At 38.0% G+C, this 18,116-nt stretch overlaps 1 protein-coding gene across 1 annotated transcript in view; it reads right to left on the reverse strand.

The window, feature by feature from the left end:
* Ccdc178 (coiled-coil domain containing 178) overlaps positions 1 to 18,116 on the reverse strand; it is a 323,923-nt gene that overhangs the window by 275,411 nt on the left and 30,396 nt on the right. The window contains exons 8-10 of the mRNA XM_036205197.1: positions 16,669 to 16,889; positions 10,355 to 10,497; positions 1,374 to 1,527 (exon numbers count right to left, since the gene is read on the reverse strand). Of these exons, the coding sequence (XP_036061090.1) occupies positions 1,374 to 1,527; positions 10,355 to 10,497; positions 16,669 to 16,889 (518 nt within the window). The remainder of the gene's footprint in view (positions 1 to 1,373; positions 1,528 to 10,354; positions 10,498 to 16,668; positions 16,890 to 18,116) is intronic.

Consider the following 18,116-nt stretch of genomic DNA (forward strand, 5'->3'; position numbering starts at 1 on the left):
ATGATAAATGAAGACCATATGAGAACAGGAATAGGCAGAGTGCTCGAGAGGTTCCCAGAAATCCACCCTGATATATCCTCTGTAGACTGCTGGCAGTGGTCAAGGGAGGGCCTGATCTGACCCAGTCTGGTGATCAGATGACTAAACACCCTAGCAGTAGTCTTGGAACTCTCATCCAATAACTGATGGAAGTGGATGCAGAGATCCTCGGCCAGGCCCCAGGTGGAGCTCCGTGTCCAACTGTCGAGAAGGAGGAGGGACTGCAAGAGCGTGAATTGTTGAATCCAAGATTGCAAAAAACACAGGGACAAATAGCCAATCGAATGGAAGCACATGAATTATGAACCAAGGGCTGTGGAGCCCCCAGCTGGATGAGGCCCTCTGGATAAGTGAGACAATTGAATAGCTTGAACTGTTTGGGATGCTCCCAGGCTGTGGGACCTGGACCTGTCCTTGGTGCATGAGCTGGCTGTTTGGAACCTTGGGCTTACACAGGGACATATGCTCAGCCTGGAAGGAGGGGACTGGACATGCCTGTACTGAATCCACCAGGTTTAAATGAGTCCCCAGGGGTGTCTTGGTCCTGGAGGACATGGGAATGGAGGGGAAGGACTGGGGAAAAGGTGGGGGTTGGGGCGGGAGGGGGGAGGACAGGGGAACCTATGGCATATGTATAAAATTAAAACCCATAATAATATAAATAAATAAATTAATTAAAAAAGAAAAGAAAAGTGAACAAAAAGGAAAAAAAAAACATAGCATTTGCAGAAAAATTGATGGAAGTGAAGATGAGTATGTTAAGTAAAGCAAGTCAAACTCAAAAATACAAATATCATGTTCCCAATCATGTGTGGAATCTAGGTATCATGTGTACCTATCCAAGTCCTATGTGCATACACACACACACACACACACACACACACACACACACACACACACACACACACACACACACACACACCTACACACACACACACACACACATGCATATATGTACATGTATAGACACATCCATTTATATACACCTACAGGCAATTAGAAGGGATACTGTTTAGGAATAAAACTGATGGAGAGGGAGATCAGGGTGGTAGAGGCTAATGGAAGATGATTGTTGCCAATGTACATGACACACTTGCATTAAAATGTGATTAAGAAACATATAACTTTATACAACAAATATCAACTAACAAAAAATAAAATTTTAATTCATGATTAAATAATTATTCTGTCCTGTTGCCATATCTATTTTGCTATCCTTCAACAGAAAACTAATACAGGCAGGAAACTGGTTGGTATTCAACCATTGACAAAGAAATTGTGCTACTTTTAGCTTATAACTATTTTCTAAATTTTCAAAATACGAAAACACTCACGTTTTTCAGTAAATTGGATACTTCGTATGTTGAGCTCTGTGTTTCTCTCAGCATCTCAGTCATTGTTTCCTCGTCCTCCTCAATGTGGACATTCACAGACTCAATTGAGTTTGAGTAGTGAGCCTGCAGATTGCTAAGCTGATCTAGTTCTTTCCTAAGATAAAAAGCAAAGAGGATTTTGTGCACATTGAAAATAAAATTAGCCTCTAACTTATTAGGAATCAATGGAATTTATTCTAAAAATTCTCCCATTCCACAGTAGTTCTAAATTCCTAAAAGATCTTGGATATTAAGTAAAAAAAATGAGAACAAAAACAAACCATTATATATGTTTCCAAAGGAAAAGAATAGAAAGAAAAGTTATGTATATATTATTTGACTCTTTTGGGGATTGTTTTGGATTGTCTTGTAGAAGAAATTGGGTAGTAAGGTGATGAAAAGTCACTGGGCATTTACATATCACCATTTTCACATCCACTTAACTGGAACAGTCAAGAGAATAAAATACGGATAGTCACTCACTTCCTATTGTGAAGAAAATGTATTTTGTGCACTGTGTGAATACATGTCAAAGATGATTGTTTTAATATACAAGATGACTGGCCAATAGCTGAACAGAATAAAGTCAGGTGGGAAACCCAAAATGACATTGATGGGATAAGGAAGGGTGGAGTCAGAGGAGTCATCAGCCAGAAGGAGAATGAGTTGAACATACAAAATTGGGTAGAAGTAAAAGGCACAAGCCTTGGGGTAGTACATGGATTAATATAAATGGGTTAAGTTGTAAGAACTAGTTAGTAATAAGCCTGAGCTATTGGCTGAACATTTATAAGTAATATTAAGCCTCAGTGTGGTAATATAGAAGCAAATCCTTGGACATGAAAACTACATCTACATATGCAACCCAATGTCCAGGGTCCCGTACATCCACACAAAGCCTGAGAAAGCTTTAAAAAGGGTTCTAAAACTACACACACACACACACACACACACACACACACACACACACACACACATACACACACAGGCTTAGGAAAAAGAAAAGAAAGAGCATACATAGTCATTGATTTTAAAATATGGTTTTAAAATGATAAAAATAAGTTCCTTAAAAGAAGAATAAAGTAATATAAAAAGAAATAAAGCCATGTAAAGATGGAAAATACAGAGTCTGGATCCTGTTGTTATTGTGTTGTCTTTGAATTTTTTGGCTGCTAAGAAACACTGCATTATGAATTCTGCTAGATTTAATCAACCTTATATATTTAAAAAATATCTTGACTTCAAAATTTAAGTCAAAAGATATGTTACTTTGGGGGAGAAGTTATGTTTTTATTACATAGGAAATGAGAGGCTTTAAATTTATTCATGGCAAAAGAAAATTAGGTTTGATTAAGGAAGACTCCATGATAATCCTAGCTACAACCATAAAGTAATAAACCTAATAAAACTATGAGACATGTGTAGTGGGTAGCCATCCCAGCCTTGGCCTGGAAGTTCCAACCCCCACTGAGGCTTTGGTAATGGTCACACCCACAAGGCAGGGCTGAGGGAAGAAGGTGAATACACAGGATCAAGAGAAGAGTTCTCTTTTGGGTCTGGGACCCTGGACACTAGAGGTAGACTGAGCAGAGTTCTCCAGAGAACACCGCCAGACTGCGCCATACCTTTGCTAGACCCTACAACCTATCCCTTCATTTGTAAGTTACCCCACAAAATAAACCTCCCTTTTAACTATGTGGAGTGCCCTTAATAATTTCACCAATAGACATGTGATGTAAATTCTACCTGCTCAAACATAAAACAAAAAAAATCATCTTTGTCTGACTTATGTACAATGCACAATCTATACTTGTACGAATACAGATATTGTGTTACCTTTAAAGGTATTTTCAGAGCAAGGGGATCAGACACTGATGAAAATGATAATCCAGGAGATCCAGTATCTACAACAGCTTCTATGCTGCTGACCAAGATGATCTAGCCTCACAGATTACTACAGCCAAGACTTAATAATTATCCTAAATTTTCTCAGGGTCCAAAGATTACCAGTGCCCCCAGTCAACAGGAAGTGTCTAGAGAACTATGCCCATATTCTCCCCAAATGGGTTATGGGTGTTTATTATCATTAAAGTGGAATTGGTTAAAAATAATCAGGATGGTTGAGCTGGGGGGGGGATGCAATGAAAGAGATACCATGATAGAGAGAGACATCATGGGGATAGAGAGAAACCTTGTGCTAGGGAAGTTTCCAGGAACCCCCAAGGGTGATCCCAGCCTGGGCTACTAGCAATAATGAAGAGGGTGCCTGAACTAAACTGGCTTGCCCCAGAGATCAGAGTGGTGAATTCCCCAACTGTCATCACAGAACTTTTCTCCAATGACTGATGGAAGCAGATGCAGAGATCCACCACCAATCACTAGACAGAGTTCCAGGAGTTCAATCAAAGGGAGAGAAGAGGGATTCTATGAGCAAGTGCATTAGGATCATGATGGGGAAACATGGAGGAACGATCAAACCAAGCTAGAGGGAAATCATAAAAGTTGGATCAATGGCTGTGAAGCCTACATGGGACTGGACTAGGCCCTTTGCATGGTGAGATAAGATAGTTGTATAGCTTGATCTGCTTGGGAGGACCCCTTGCAATAGGCTCAGAATCCATATGGTGCATAAGCAGGCTTTGTGGAACCCACTACCTATGATGGGACACAACTTGCAGCCTTGAGGCAGGGGGAAGGGCTAGGCCTTGCCTCTGCTGAATATGCCTCCCCATGGGACACCTTGCTTTCTTATGGGTGAGAGTGAGGGGTGGGTTGGGAGGGGGAAGCTGTGTGTAAAATGAATGAAAGTTTGTCTTAATTTAAAAAAAAGGAAAAATGCTAAACAAAGGAGTTAAAGTCAAAGATCTCTTTCTAAAGGATAAAAGGGGGGATATAGAGATGACAGGATTAAAGGGTAGATTATTGAATCTACTTTTAAGCCAAAACAGCAACTACAAATATTAAATATTTTACATTGATGTGGATTTATGTATATTTATGCAAATTTAAAGTTATTTTTGTTATACCATATATATGTTTCTACTCTTGTTTGGGTTATTGTGCTTATGCAACTCATTTAAAAATGTACTGCATAATTAAAAATACAGATTAAGAGTCATCTATAATAGTAAAACTTACAGTCAGGTTGGGTATGTTTTCAAGGTCATACACAGATATATTTAGATAGATAGATGGTCTTCAAACACTTCAAAGACCTACAGAATGTGGCATATAATTTCTTTAATAACCTAAGGCTTTTTATGACAGTGAGACACGTCTGCTCCTGGAAGCACCCATCTACTTCAATGAAGATGATGGGCCTGAAAAAAACTTCATATGGATTGTGTTTTCTTTATGGCAAAAGCTAGCCATGTGGGCAAAAAAACTGCCTTTGCCTCAACTGCTGACAGTGCACTGCCCAAATTGAACAAGCAGGACTCAAAAAAAGCTGACTGCTGAACTTTGCCAAGACAAAATAGGATGCTCTTTCAAAATTTCTTGCTTCACAGAAAAGTCTGTTAGACATGCTAGGCCTGTAGGCCAGAGCTGAATGCTCCAGTGTTACAGAGGAACTTTGGGTGACTGTCTAGGAAGCCTGAGGTCCCCATCATTAGGTAATATTTTACCACTCTGGGGTCTTTGATGGCATTAAAGACTACATAGTTATAGTTTTCCTTATTTATGATAAAAACAAATTAGATATAAAACTCACCAAGATAAGATAGATAAGAGTATTTTCTCTAATTTCACCAAATGCAAATAGACAGTAATTTTTACTTAATAATTAATTTTGTTGTATATAATTTTGTTATGTTAAAGTTATCACCTTCCTTTTTAATTAGACAAAAAAGAGGGGAAATGCTGTGTAATAATCTTTCTGTATACTCTGTGAATATACATTGCTATTCTTGCTTTAATAAATAACCTGACTGGCCAATAGCTGAACAGGATAAAGTTAGGTGGGAAAGATGGAATGAGGAAGGGTGAAGTCATACAAGTCACCAGCCAGAAGGAGAATGCGTCAGACACATAAAATGTGATAGAAGTAAAAGCAATGAGCCTCATGGCAGCATATAGATCCATAGAAGTGGGTTAAGTTGTAAGAGCTAGTTAGTAACAAGCCTGAGCTACTGGCCAAATATTTATAATTTATATTAAGCCTCTGAGTGATTATTTGAGAGTGGCTGAGGGACAGGAAAACTCTGTCTATATATGTTGATCTAAAAAGGGTGGTTTTGGCAGTACTGGCATGTAGAGCAATGAATCAGAACCCAGTGTGTACAAGTAGAGTCATGAAAATATGACTTGATGATTCTTGACTATGTTTCACAAAACAGTATGACAACCAGAGCAGTATGACACATGGTGCCAGTCCACATGGATGCACAAGGAGAAACTGAGTGAAGAGAAAAGAAATAGCTAAAACTGACTAAATCTCACATACCATTCACTTCATGTATCTAACATATAAAACTATATACAATATTTTAGAAGAAAACAGTCTGTGAATTGAGCATCAGGACAAGAGGTTTTCCATGATACTAAGTCTGAAAAAGGAACTGGCAAATGAAATTCTAACAAACCTTAAATCTTTTCCATGACAAAATATTCCAATATGGGATAAAAAGAGAAACCTTTCATAAACTACAAGATATTTACAATTTACATATCTAATTAAAAAAATAAACTTGTATCCTCTGTAAAGAAAGAATTACCTATACCAGCCAGGAAAAACACTTGACCAGATACTTCATAAAATAAAATAATCAATAACATATGGACATAAAACATTCCAAAGAAATGTGAACTAAAACTTTAATGCTCCAAATGTGCTAGAGGGACTGTATTTTCTTTTTCCTTTTAAAAAGTGATCTCAGGTGGTAGCACAAACAAGTAACACCAACATAACCATTCTGCTGTGAAGGACCATGTAGATATCTATTTTTTGTGTTGATGCTGGGGGCCATTGTTGATGTCCATGATTTGTGCTCCCATTGGAAGCAATGTTGGTGTGCTTGGTCTGTGTTGCAGCTGGGGGCCATGTTGTTGTGCATGATCGGGACTGTCACAGGAGACCATGTTGATATCTGTGACCTGTGCTGATGCCAAAGACCATGTTGAGGCCCATGGTGCATGCTGCCACTGGGGACCATGGTGAAGCCTCTGCTCCTTGCTGCCACTGGAATCTGTGTGGATGTCCATGTTGCTTCTGGAAACCATGTGGAAATCCATGATCCACTCTGTCACTGGCTGCCATTGGCAAGGAAGCAGTGGTATGTATGACTGTAGTCTTGTAATTGAGAATGAGAGACTTTGAAGGCTTATTTGACAACCTTGCCATTCCATACCTCCAAAAAGAAAAGAAATAGTCAAGATAGGAAGCAATTGAAGAGATTCCTTAAAAATTGCTATAAAGATGCAAAATGTAGCTCTTCACAGTTAATGGCTTCTAGAGTATGTATGTGTGTGTGTGTGGGGGGGGACTCAGTTATCTTTGAGGGGTTGGCTACTGGGATTTGACCATGCTTCAATGAGTATATGTGCCACACGAATTGGATTTGACGTTTTTTCTTTTGGGGTGGTGTGCAACAGGGTGGAAGTGTGGACCAGGGAGGAATGGGAATAGAGCATGATTAGGGTGCATTGTATGAAATTTTCAAATAATTAATAAAAATATTATATTGGGAGAAAAAGTGATCTTTTTTTGAGCTGAGGATCGAACCCAGAGCCCTGTGCTTGCTAGGCAAGTGCTCTACCACTGAGCTAAACCCCCAACCCAAAGTGATCTTTTTTTACTTTTTGTCAAATGGTTCCTCCACATCCTGGAGCCAGATTGTGGTTTCTATTAAAACTAAAGCCATACTTAGCACATTCTCTGGCAGTCATACTCAGAGACAGGCATTCCAGAAAAAATGAAAAGTTAATACTCACACCTTGTACACTAATTCCTAAAGCAGTTTTGATCAAACTCACAAGCAACTAGAAACTAACCAAATGTCCCCCAAAGTGTAGTTGGTTAAACAAATCCAGAACATCCACACCAGGAGATCCTACTTAGTCATAAATTCCGTGGCCTTTTTGATACACATGCTAAGCTGGATTAATCTAGATGGCATTTCATTTAATGAAAAAAAAAAAAAGGAAACAAGAACCCAAGCGTTGATTTTTCCAAGATGCATTTATGTAACATGTCAAAATGAAGAAGCTCTGAAGATGAAGAGCAGAGAAAGAGCAGGGAGTGCAGACATCACCCTCTTTGGCCTTCTTGGGTACTTGAACATTTCGGGCACACATTTACAAACAGACATATAAAAAAATAAATCTTTAAGGTCTCAAGAACATAAGTGAGTTTTAAAAAGACAGTGGAAAAAATCACATGATGAACTCTCTTCTTTACGGAAAATTAAAATCCAGAGACTATACAATATTTCATTTATTTATGTCATTTTATATATTTTCTTTTATGTATATGAGTATTTTTATGCATTCATGTCTGGATAACACTTTCATGCCTGGTTCTCAAAGAAGGCAGATAAAGGCATCAGATTCCCCAGGACTAAAGTTATGAACAGTTGTGGGCCACCATGTGGGTGCTTGGGAAGAGCACCCAGTGGTCTTAACCACTGAGCCATCTTTCAAGCCCCTATGTCTTATTTATACTAGAATCCTTCTTCTTTCACAATCAACCTCAACTTTTCAAGAGCACCTCACTAAAGCTGTTATTCTAAGAGATCTGTGAACTGGGGAAGACATAAGGTGAAGAAAGTCCAAGCACAAAGGGGAAGAAGTAGTGTAGTGGTCATGACGGTAAATTCATTCATTTATTTAATTTAAAATCCTTCTTTAAAAAATAATAAAAGTGTTTTTATAGGTCATAAAGCATTCTACAATCAACAGATGTTTAAGTGATGGGAAAATGGGTAAATACAGCAAACTTTAAATAATGTTTTCATTAACCAATATATTAACAGTATCTAATGTGTTTTGAAGGTGACAATGTAAGTTTGAGTTTGGCAATTAATGTATCTCACATAATAATAAAATAGAATTATAGTCACCCAGAGAGAATAAAGGAGAATGAAATGATAATATCTAACAACATGAAAGAAGATACAATAATCAAAATGGGTCAAATAGTTTATATTCAAGGGCTGTCCTAGTGATTTGTGAGTGCATTCAGTGGCTTAACTTCAAAATCATGCTTGCTATAACAGAATAAATATTTCTGAAAGTGTGATGTTTATTAGGTGACTCTAAAACGCAGATATTCCAACACATTGGAACTTGAAAATATTTTCTAAATATTAATAAGATAAAAGCAAATAAACTATGTTTACAAATAAGTTTAAGGAAGAAATAAATGCAGCAATCAGAAAATGTGAGTTCGTTGTGCTAAGAGGCCAGTCAATATCCCAGAACATTATAATCACTTTACACTTGTATGTATCTGAGATTATATGTATCATCAAATATATGAACTAAAGCTATACAATAATATGAAAACATGTCAAGTCACATGATAACATAGTATGATTTTTTTTGGTGGGTAGGGTTTTGTATTGTATGCGTGATGTATGTGTGTTCATGCATATACGCATATGTGTGTGGATGCATACACCCATGTGGAGGCCAGAGCAGCACATCTGATGTCTTTCTCTGTAACTTTCAGCCTTATTACCTTAACACAAAATCTCACTGAACAGGAAGCTGTTTTGGTTTCGGCTTTGTTGTCTTCCTTCTGAAGGCTAGGGTTGTGGATATGAACAGTCATTCCTACCTTTTTACTTAAGATTTTGGGTATTTGAACATGGGTCCTCATGCTTGCAAAGGAAGCACTCTTACCCATTGAACCATATCTCCAATTCCTCTGCCATATGATAGAATTTTATAATCTTGTATCAATATTTAACTGGAAAGGTAGCAAAAAGCAGTAATAATATCATTTTATTGTTCTAACATTGTCTTGGAATTGTTTCAAAGCACAGATTCACATTCAGTAGGTCTAGGCTAAGCATGAAATTATGAATTTTGAGTAAGCACTTAAGTAACAGTGACACAAATTGGGCAGTGTCCGGGATAGTATTATGTCAACTTGTCACAGCTAAAGTCATTCTGGATTGGAACGTCAATCGAGACAAGGTCCCCACCAGATTTACCTGTGAGCAAGTCTGTGGTATTGTTTGTTTTGTTTTGTTTTGACTGATGATTGATATGTGAGGGCCCAGCTTACTGGGGGCGGTGCCACCCTGGGCAAGTAGTCCCACATTCTATAAGAAAGCAGGCTGAACAAGCCAATAACCTGCACTTCCCTGTGGCCTCTGCATCAGCTTCTGCCTCCAACTTCCTGCCCTGACTTTCCTGGATGATGGAATACAGGTATAAGATGAAATAAACCCCTTTTCCCTAAATTGTTTTTTCCTATGGTGTTTTATCATGGAAATAGATACCCTAACCAAGATAGAAAGATAGAAGAAGACATATTTCTTTAGAAATTATTACCAGGAGATAAACTTTCAATTATTAATAAGAAAGAGATAATTTTTGCATTTAAAATATTGTTCTGTTAGTAAGAAAATAAATATAAGTTAAAAATTAATGCATATAATTACTGCACTGATTCATAATGTGTGATATCTCTTTTTTTTAAAGCAAGGCAGTCTCTTCTATATACAGGGGACAGGGATATACACTGGTGTTATATCTTATCCTCATGAAATTTAAGGATATACATGACAATCTTTAAATAGAAATACACTGTTTTATCATAAATTTGTACATTAAATATTTAAATTCCAATTGTCATAAACTTGGTGATAATACAGACATAAGCAATTTAAATTCTGTGCTCTTTGAAAGTTCTTGAGCAGTGATATTTATTACAGTTTTGGTTAACATTTATTTCTAGATGCTATACATACATAGTATTCATGGTGAATTCTTACTTATAGGTTTCTATATTTGTTTCCTCTTGGAAAATATCTTTTTCATCCTCTTCTTTCATGTGCTTTAGCTGTGATTTTGTAGTTTCACAAAGTTCTATTGACTCTTTGAGGTCTTCATGAACTGATCTAAATAGTTCCATTACCTAGAAATGAAAAATATTTTGCCCATATATATGAATGAATAACTAAAATAATATCATTGTCAGTCATGATTTAGGTTTAAAGTTGCTAGCACATTTTTTCTTATCATAACTAGTACTCTAAATGTATACTGCTTAGAAAACAGTGTTGCATGTTTCTTTTACCCTGATTGACGGCAGTACTGCAGAAATGTAAAAGCTGCAACTTTACATGCTCAAATTAAAATCACCTTTTAAACCACCCAAACTTGTTGAATTTTAATGTGCATCCATTATTACATTGCAAAGAAATAGGAAAACATGGAGAACAAAAGAAAATTAAATCACCTGCACTTATTTCAATAAAAAATAACCAGTGCTGTTTTCCTGTAACAGTCCAAAATAATTTACTTTTAATCATCAATGGATGCCATCAGCATTTCCATTGGTTTTCCTGTCCACCTCTCCTATCTGAATCACATCACATGGTGCTCACTGCTCTTCTCTTTGCCAGGCACATGAACACTGTTCACAACTGGATGAGCACATGTGAGGAATACACAAACCCCACTATGATGAAGTGAGCTGCAAAGAAACTTTACAAGCTTCAATATTTCCTTCAAAAGCACTGCTGGAGAGACAGTGTGCTGAGTGGAAAGCTAAAGGCTTTCATCAATACTGGTGAGCAAATTACTGTCAGGCAAAAAGAGTAGTAGCTTTAATTTTCAACAACAGAATATAAGAGTCCTTCAGACTTAATGGGTGGAGCCTACAGAGGCCAGCAGTGGTTCCAGGAAGTCCTGGAGCTGGAGTTTCTGGCAGTTCTGAACCTTGATATTCCACAAGAGCGGTGGTAAGTACACTTAACCTCTCAGACATCTCTCAAGCCTGTGTTTGGATGTTTTAAATACTAAATATAGACATTTTGTGAGGAAAAGTCTTCGACTTGATATTTCAGTTATAAGAAAATTGTTTTAAAAAAAGAAAATTGTTTTATTTCATCATTTTAAGTACTTTTATTTTATTTTATTGTCTTGTTACTGTGGCAAATGTAGTCTCTTTACCAAACACCATCTTGTATGTACCAGTTTTCTCACACTTTACTTTGAATTACATGCAAGAAATATGTTTGTGTTTTATTTATTTACTATCACCTTTTGATTAAAAAAAAATCCACGTATTGCTGGACAGACTTGCCTGGCCTCAGAATCTGCATCCTTCCTCCCTTAGCCCCAAACACCAGGTTATAGGTGTATGTTCTATGCTAGGGTTAGCATTGTAATATGATGAGCATATCTTAGGGATCTTTCTGTAAAAATCATAATTTCTCTTTTATTTTGTTGACAAACTAAGTCATATACCTACATTTTTTAATGTAGAGTCATTTCTGGCCTCCTAAAAAGTGTTGTTCATGGAGTGACTTATTATTTTTCTGCTGTGCTAAAGGACTGTTTTGCAAGTACTTTACATAATATTTTCAGATATATGTTAATAACTTCTTAAAAAATTTCATAAGATTCTAGTATTGAAAAATATCATTGAATTCATTTAAGAATGCTTCTCCTTTTCTATAGACTGGGTATTTTAAAATAATATTGAAATGATTAGTTGTTTATGGGCTAAATCACATCTGACTACACTGTTACCAAATCTAGGATTCATTATGAGATGCAATCAGTTAATATTTTGGTAGGTTTCCTTTTATGCATTTCTCCTTGGATCTTTGAGCAATGTCTTCCTATTTTCATAACTAAGTTTTAGATAGTATGCACTTTTTAAATTAAATGTAATGTACCTTTTATAATTTATGTTGTTTGGATTTATTTTAGTCAAACCACATAGCATAAAAAGAACTATGATAGGTGTACAAATCATCAGTCTCAGTCATCTTCCCAATGTAGGACTGCCATCCCCCCTGCCTGGTTACATGCTCAAGCACGGCAGCAGGTAGAGCTAGTTAAGCTGTAGGACCTCCCTGTAGAATGTTTATCTGTGTAGTTTTATTAGGTGCTGAAACACGTGGGCTCTCCTCTACCTGTCTGGGACAAGTGGCTGAGAATGTGAGACGCTGGGACTTGGTTCAGTGTAGGATTACTATATTGCTTGAGGAAAAGAATGAACATCCATCCCTCAGTTGAGCCCCAAGATTATCCTATTCACACTGTTTCACCCTGTCTTCTGTTTCAGACTTTAATTATCCCCATGGACATTGTTAATCTAGATCTTGCTTTTTCCATGCAAATTCCTACAGCTAGTAATTTCTCTATGCATGTCATTTTCATGGCATTCTCTATGTCATAGTAGGTGCTATTTTGATCCTTATTCTCTAATTCAGGCACACACTAAGCATATGGCACATGGGTTCTTATGTCATTTTGTGCATGAAGAAACCAAGGCCCAGAGGTTTATAACAATTATTCAAGATCAAAACACTTACAGTAGGGATTTAAACATGTGACACATGAACTCCCATTCCAGAGCCTGCACTCTGAAAAGCTCTTCTGCCTGTTCCCTCCAGCTCTGAGTGCGTCTGCTTCTCTCTGAGGAGGTGTTTGGTCCTGGCACTGCTCGTAATTCTGTTTTTCATTCCCGAGTTTTGTCAGTTATGGTCCTTTCATAAATGGAAGATGTGTTTTCTTGTTCACATGACCACTTTTCTTCTGCTGTGTCACTGTAGATCTTCTTCGTCTGGTTGCACGATCTATGTAACCCTCCCTGGCAGTGCCCCAACTCAATTATGGGGATTTCTTTCCATGGTGCTACGTAGCCTGAGTGCAGACTCATCACAGTCCCTGGCTTCCTCTGCAGAAGCAGAGAGGGACAGACTCACTTATGTTCCCCCCCTGCAATGATGGAGGTGGCAAGCTGAATTAAAAGCTGGTTCATCAGAAGCTCTGGTTGACAATTTCAACACATAGCAAGGGGAGGTGACAGGTCCCCAGTCCTTCCGCAAAGGTAGCTATGCTACCCAGGGTTCTTTCAGGAATGGTCTAATAGGTGATAAGGAGGCCCACAAAGATGGATTTAGAATAAGGAAATAACTCATGGGCTACAGAGGTCTAAAATCTGCAGTGTGGCCTCATAGGCTGGACAAGGGAAATGAGCAGCTCAAATCCATATGGCCATGCTTCCAGAGTTCCATTTTCCTCAGTGGAGGTCAGCTCTGATGCTGTCCAGGACTTGAACTGATTAGAGGATGAAAGGTAATCTGTTTCACTCAGAATCCTCTAAGATAAAAGTTCTTCTTGCCTCAGACAGGGGCTTTTAATAAAACACCCCTCCCATGTTGACACAAACTAGCCCCAGTTCATCTCTGATAGGATCTGCACAGTATCCTCTGTTTTCTTGGTCTGTTGCAGTGAGTTGTTCCCCAGGCTACTCTTTTGGCTGCCTGACAACACTGTTTGTACTTCCTACAGCAATACCCAAGGCCACTGACAGAGAAAAATGCTAACTCAATAAACGGACACCGGTTTAACCAAACACAGACAATAGTTGAAACAAAATTGTTGAGCAATCCTGTACCATTCAGGACTGAGACAAAATTAAACAGAATTTCTGGAACAAGGATCTGCTTTTTCTTTATGGAACTGGGATCTCAGTCTCCTTCTGGCTTTCAGTTCAGCAGTTTCCTCCCCTTGCTGTGATGAAGTGAGAATCGCAGCTGTCACACTTAGGTAGCAGGGAAGCTTAGTGTCTGAGGTTTCTCGTGCAGTGATGAAACACCATGGCCAAAGGACGTTGGAGAGGAAAGAGCTTATTTGGCTTGTACTTCCATATCCCTATTCATGATTAAAGGATGTCAGGACAGGAACTAAAACAGGACAGGAACCTGGAGGCAGGAGCTGATGCAGAGCCTGTGGAAGAATGCTGCTTACTGGCTTGCTTTTCATGGCTTGCTCAGCCTGCTTTCTTATAGAACGCAGGACCACCAGCCCAAGGGTGGCACCATTACCATGGGCTGGAACCCTCCACCATTAATCACTAATTAAGAAAATGTCTTACAGCTGGATCTCACGAATGCATTTTCTCATTTGAGGTTTTGTCTTTTCAGATAACTCTAGCTTGTGTCAAGTTGACATAAAACTAGCCAGCACAGTTAGAAATGGTGAGAGGTATTTATGTTGAATGGGTAAATCTCTGTCAAAGAGCTTTCTTAGAATTCCAAACAGTAATTCCAATCTCCTTCCCAGTGGAAGCAAAATCATACCAGTAATGGGAAGTAACTCTAGCGACACAATTTTTAAATTGTAGAAGGTTATTAGGATGGAACAGTATTCTCCAAGGTGGAAAAAAATCGGTCTTCAGCATAATCACTACTCCAGAAAAGTTGCCAGAGGAACTTTGGAGAACAGTGGAGCATTAGCTAATGAAACAGAACATGGACCTCATCCATTATCCAATAATTACTAGGTATACAGCTGAGGAATGTTCACATGTACATTGAAAAGAAAGCATTGATGTGAAATTATTGTGTGTAGGCAAACTGCAGTTTCATCAATAAGTAGTAAGAAAATATTAGGAAAACCTCAGATGCCATAGAAAGAGTAAAAGAGAAAACATTAAATAATAAATTGATATATATGTGTTAGAAAAGATAACTAAAATAGATTAGAATCGATGAAGAGTCATTTGATTACATTAAAACAATGTAAGGGGCTAGAGAGATGGATCAGTGCTAAAGAGTAAGTACTGTTTCTGCAGAGAAGTCTGGTTGGTCCCAAGTGCCATCCCCAGTGGCTCACAACCTCCTGGAGCTCTGGAGAGCTTACACCCCCTTCTAGTAGCCACACATACTTGAATGCACATGGTACATCTACAGACTAGCTTGCGTGCGTGCGCGTGTGCGCGCACGCGCGCGCGCGCGCACACACACACATACACACACACATACACATGACTAAACATAAAAGTCCAAAAATAAAGCAATGTTACCTTAAAAAAGCAGATTCAGCAAAGTGCTAGAGAGGTCCCCAGAAATCCACAAAGATACCTCCACAATAGACTACTGGGAATGGTCGAGAGAAAGCCCAAACTGACCTACTCTGGTGATCAGATGGCCAAACACCCTAATTATCATGGTAGAACTCTCATCCAATGACTGATGGAAGCAGATGCAGAGACCCAGGGCCAGGCCCCAGGTACAGCTCTGGGAGTCCAATCAGCGAGAAAGAGGAGGGATTGTATGAGCGAGAATTGTTGAGACCATGATTGGTAAAAGCACAGGAACAAATAGCCAAACTAGTGGAAACACATGAACTGTGGACCAATAGCTGAGGAGCCCCCAACTGGATCAGGCCCTCTGGATAAGTGAGACAGTTGATTAACTTGAACTGTTTGGGAGGCCCCCAGGCAGTGGGACCCGGACCTGTCCTTAGTGCATGAGTTGGCTGTTTGGATCCTGGGGCTTATGCAGGGACACTTTGCTCAGCTGGGAGGGGACTGGACCTGCCTCGACTGAATCTACCAGGTTGAGCTGAGTCTCCAGGGGAGTCCTTGCCTTGGAGGAGTAGGGAATGGGGGGTGGGCTGGAGGGAGGGGCTGTGGGAGGAGGGAGGACAGGAGAATCCGTGGCTGATATGTAAAATTAAATTAAATTATAAAAGAAAAAGAAAAAAATAGCAGATTCAGAAATTTACATAGTCCAAGTATGATAGTATTTTGTAATTCAAAATATGTAACATTATTTCAAAACATTTACATTTTTCCCATAAATAGATGAAATTAATAAGTATTTTTTGGTGATGGAGTGAGGAGAATGATACTGTGTGTTAAACATGGAAAACATTCAAAGACTTGTTCTATTTACTTTAAAATGAATGAATGCTAGTATTAGGTTAATTTATTATCTGTGGGACAGTTGCAAACAAGTTATTTTTGTATAGAATGATTTTACAATGTGACTGAGGTCATTTAAACATGTGAAGTCTCATTACATTCATAATTTTTACCAATGACTAAATTACTGATATGTTCTACTTACTTTCTCACTCAGTTCAAACTATATTTTAAAAATAACAAGGTTGTTTTGAATCTCTGTAATTTTTAATGAGTTAAATGAATATTATTAATTATCTTAGGTATATAGATAAGTGGCTAAGGTGTTTAAATGAATACCAATAAATTATAATTGAACAGCTATTAGAGAAATAAACTATAAGTCAACTTTAGAAGAGAACACACGCATTTAGTCACCTCAAACTTTTTATGATAGCGATCCTTCAGAGCTTCCAGCTCCTGCTTCCTCTTCATCTCCAGCAGAGGGGCATGGTGAGTCATGTAGTCTATGTCCTTCTGGATCTTGGCGTTGGCTTCTTCCAGCTTCTCCTTTTGCTGCTCTAGATGCTCCACTTCTTGAGCTGTGTCTTCAAGATGGCTGCTCAGTTCTTCCAGGTCTTTGGAAAAGTTATCATGTTCTGGAGGTAGATGATGAGAGCAACACAAAGTTCAGAGATGGCAGTAGACAGTCCAGAAAGTAATGTGTGTCTATATACAAGAGCTACTTGAAATTGAGAAATGATTCATGTGTGAATCTTAAAAACAGTTATTTAAATATTTAAATAATCAATTGTAAAACATGCCGCTTTCTTCACTCATCACCAAAAGGATTAAAACATGTTTTATTTATTGATAATCTTTAGTATAAATCCAATTTGTTACTATCAACAAACTGATCATATATATATATACAAGTGTATAGATAGATAAACATTTAATGTAATTGTGCTAAAATGGAATTAAAATTGAAAAAAAATGGAAGCCTTCCAAAAAAATACATAAAAGCAAAATGATAAAATTGGAGTTACAAATCTCAAAATAAAAAGGTTATTTTTATTTGGGCATATTCCAGTTATGTAAACAAATAAAAATTATAACTAAAAATTATTATAAAGGATGGGATTAATTTACCTAAAATAATGGATGGAATACTTTATTTGTCTAAAATTAAAATATAAAATGAGTTTATCCAGGCTTGGGATATAGCTCAGTTCAGATTGCTTGTTGGCATCTATAAAGCTCTGAGTTAGATACCCAGCACCAGCAGACATAGAGATGCTTGGCATGCCTGTAATCCCAGCACTGGGGAGGTAGAGGCAGGGGCATCAAGGTTGTCTTTTAGTTACATAGGACTTCAAGACCAGCCTGGAATACATGAGACCCTGTTATGAATGCATGAACGAGTACAAAAATATTGTGTAGTGGAATATTATTCTAAGGTGTGTTCCTTTTGTTTATGTTGCATTTGTTTAAATCTGTGAAGCTGTGTTACTTTGCCTTTCTAAAACACTTGATGGTCTAATAAAGAACTGGCCAATAGCAAGGCAGGAGAAAGGGTAGGTGGGTCTGGCAGGCAGAGAGAGTAAATAGAAGGAGAAATCTGGGAGAAAAAACACATCTAGGAGCCAGAGAAGAAGGAGGAGATAAGGGGCCAGCCACCCAGCTACACAGCAAGCCATGGAGTAAGAGTAAGATTTACAGAAGTAAGAGAACAGGAAAAGCATGGGGAAAAGATAAATGAGATAATTTTAGATAAGGAAAGTTGGCAAAAAACTAAGTCAAGCTAAGGGTGGGCAGTCATAAGTAATAATAAGACTCCATGTGTGCTTATTTGGGAGCTGGGTGGTAGGTTCCCCAAAAGAAAA

Source organism: Onychomys torridus, chromosome 13, assembly GCF_903995425.1.
Source record: "Onychomys torridus chromosome 13, mOncTor1.1, whole genome shotgun sequence".
NCBI classification, from domain to species: Eukaryota; Metazoa; Chordata; class Mammalia; order Rodentia; family Cricetidae; genus Onychomys; species Onychomys torridus.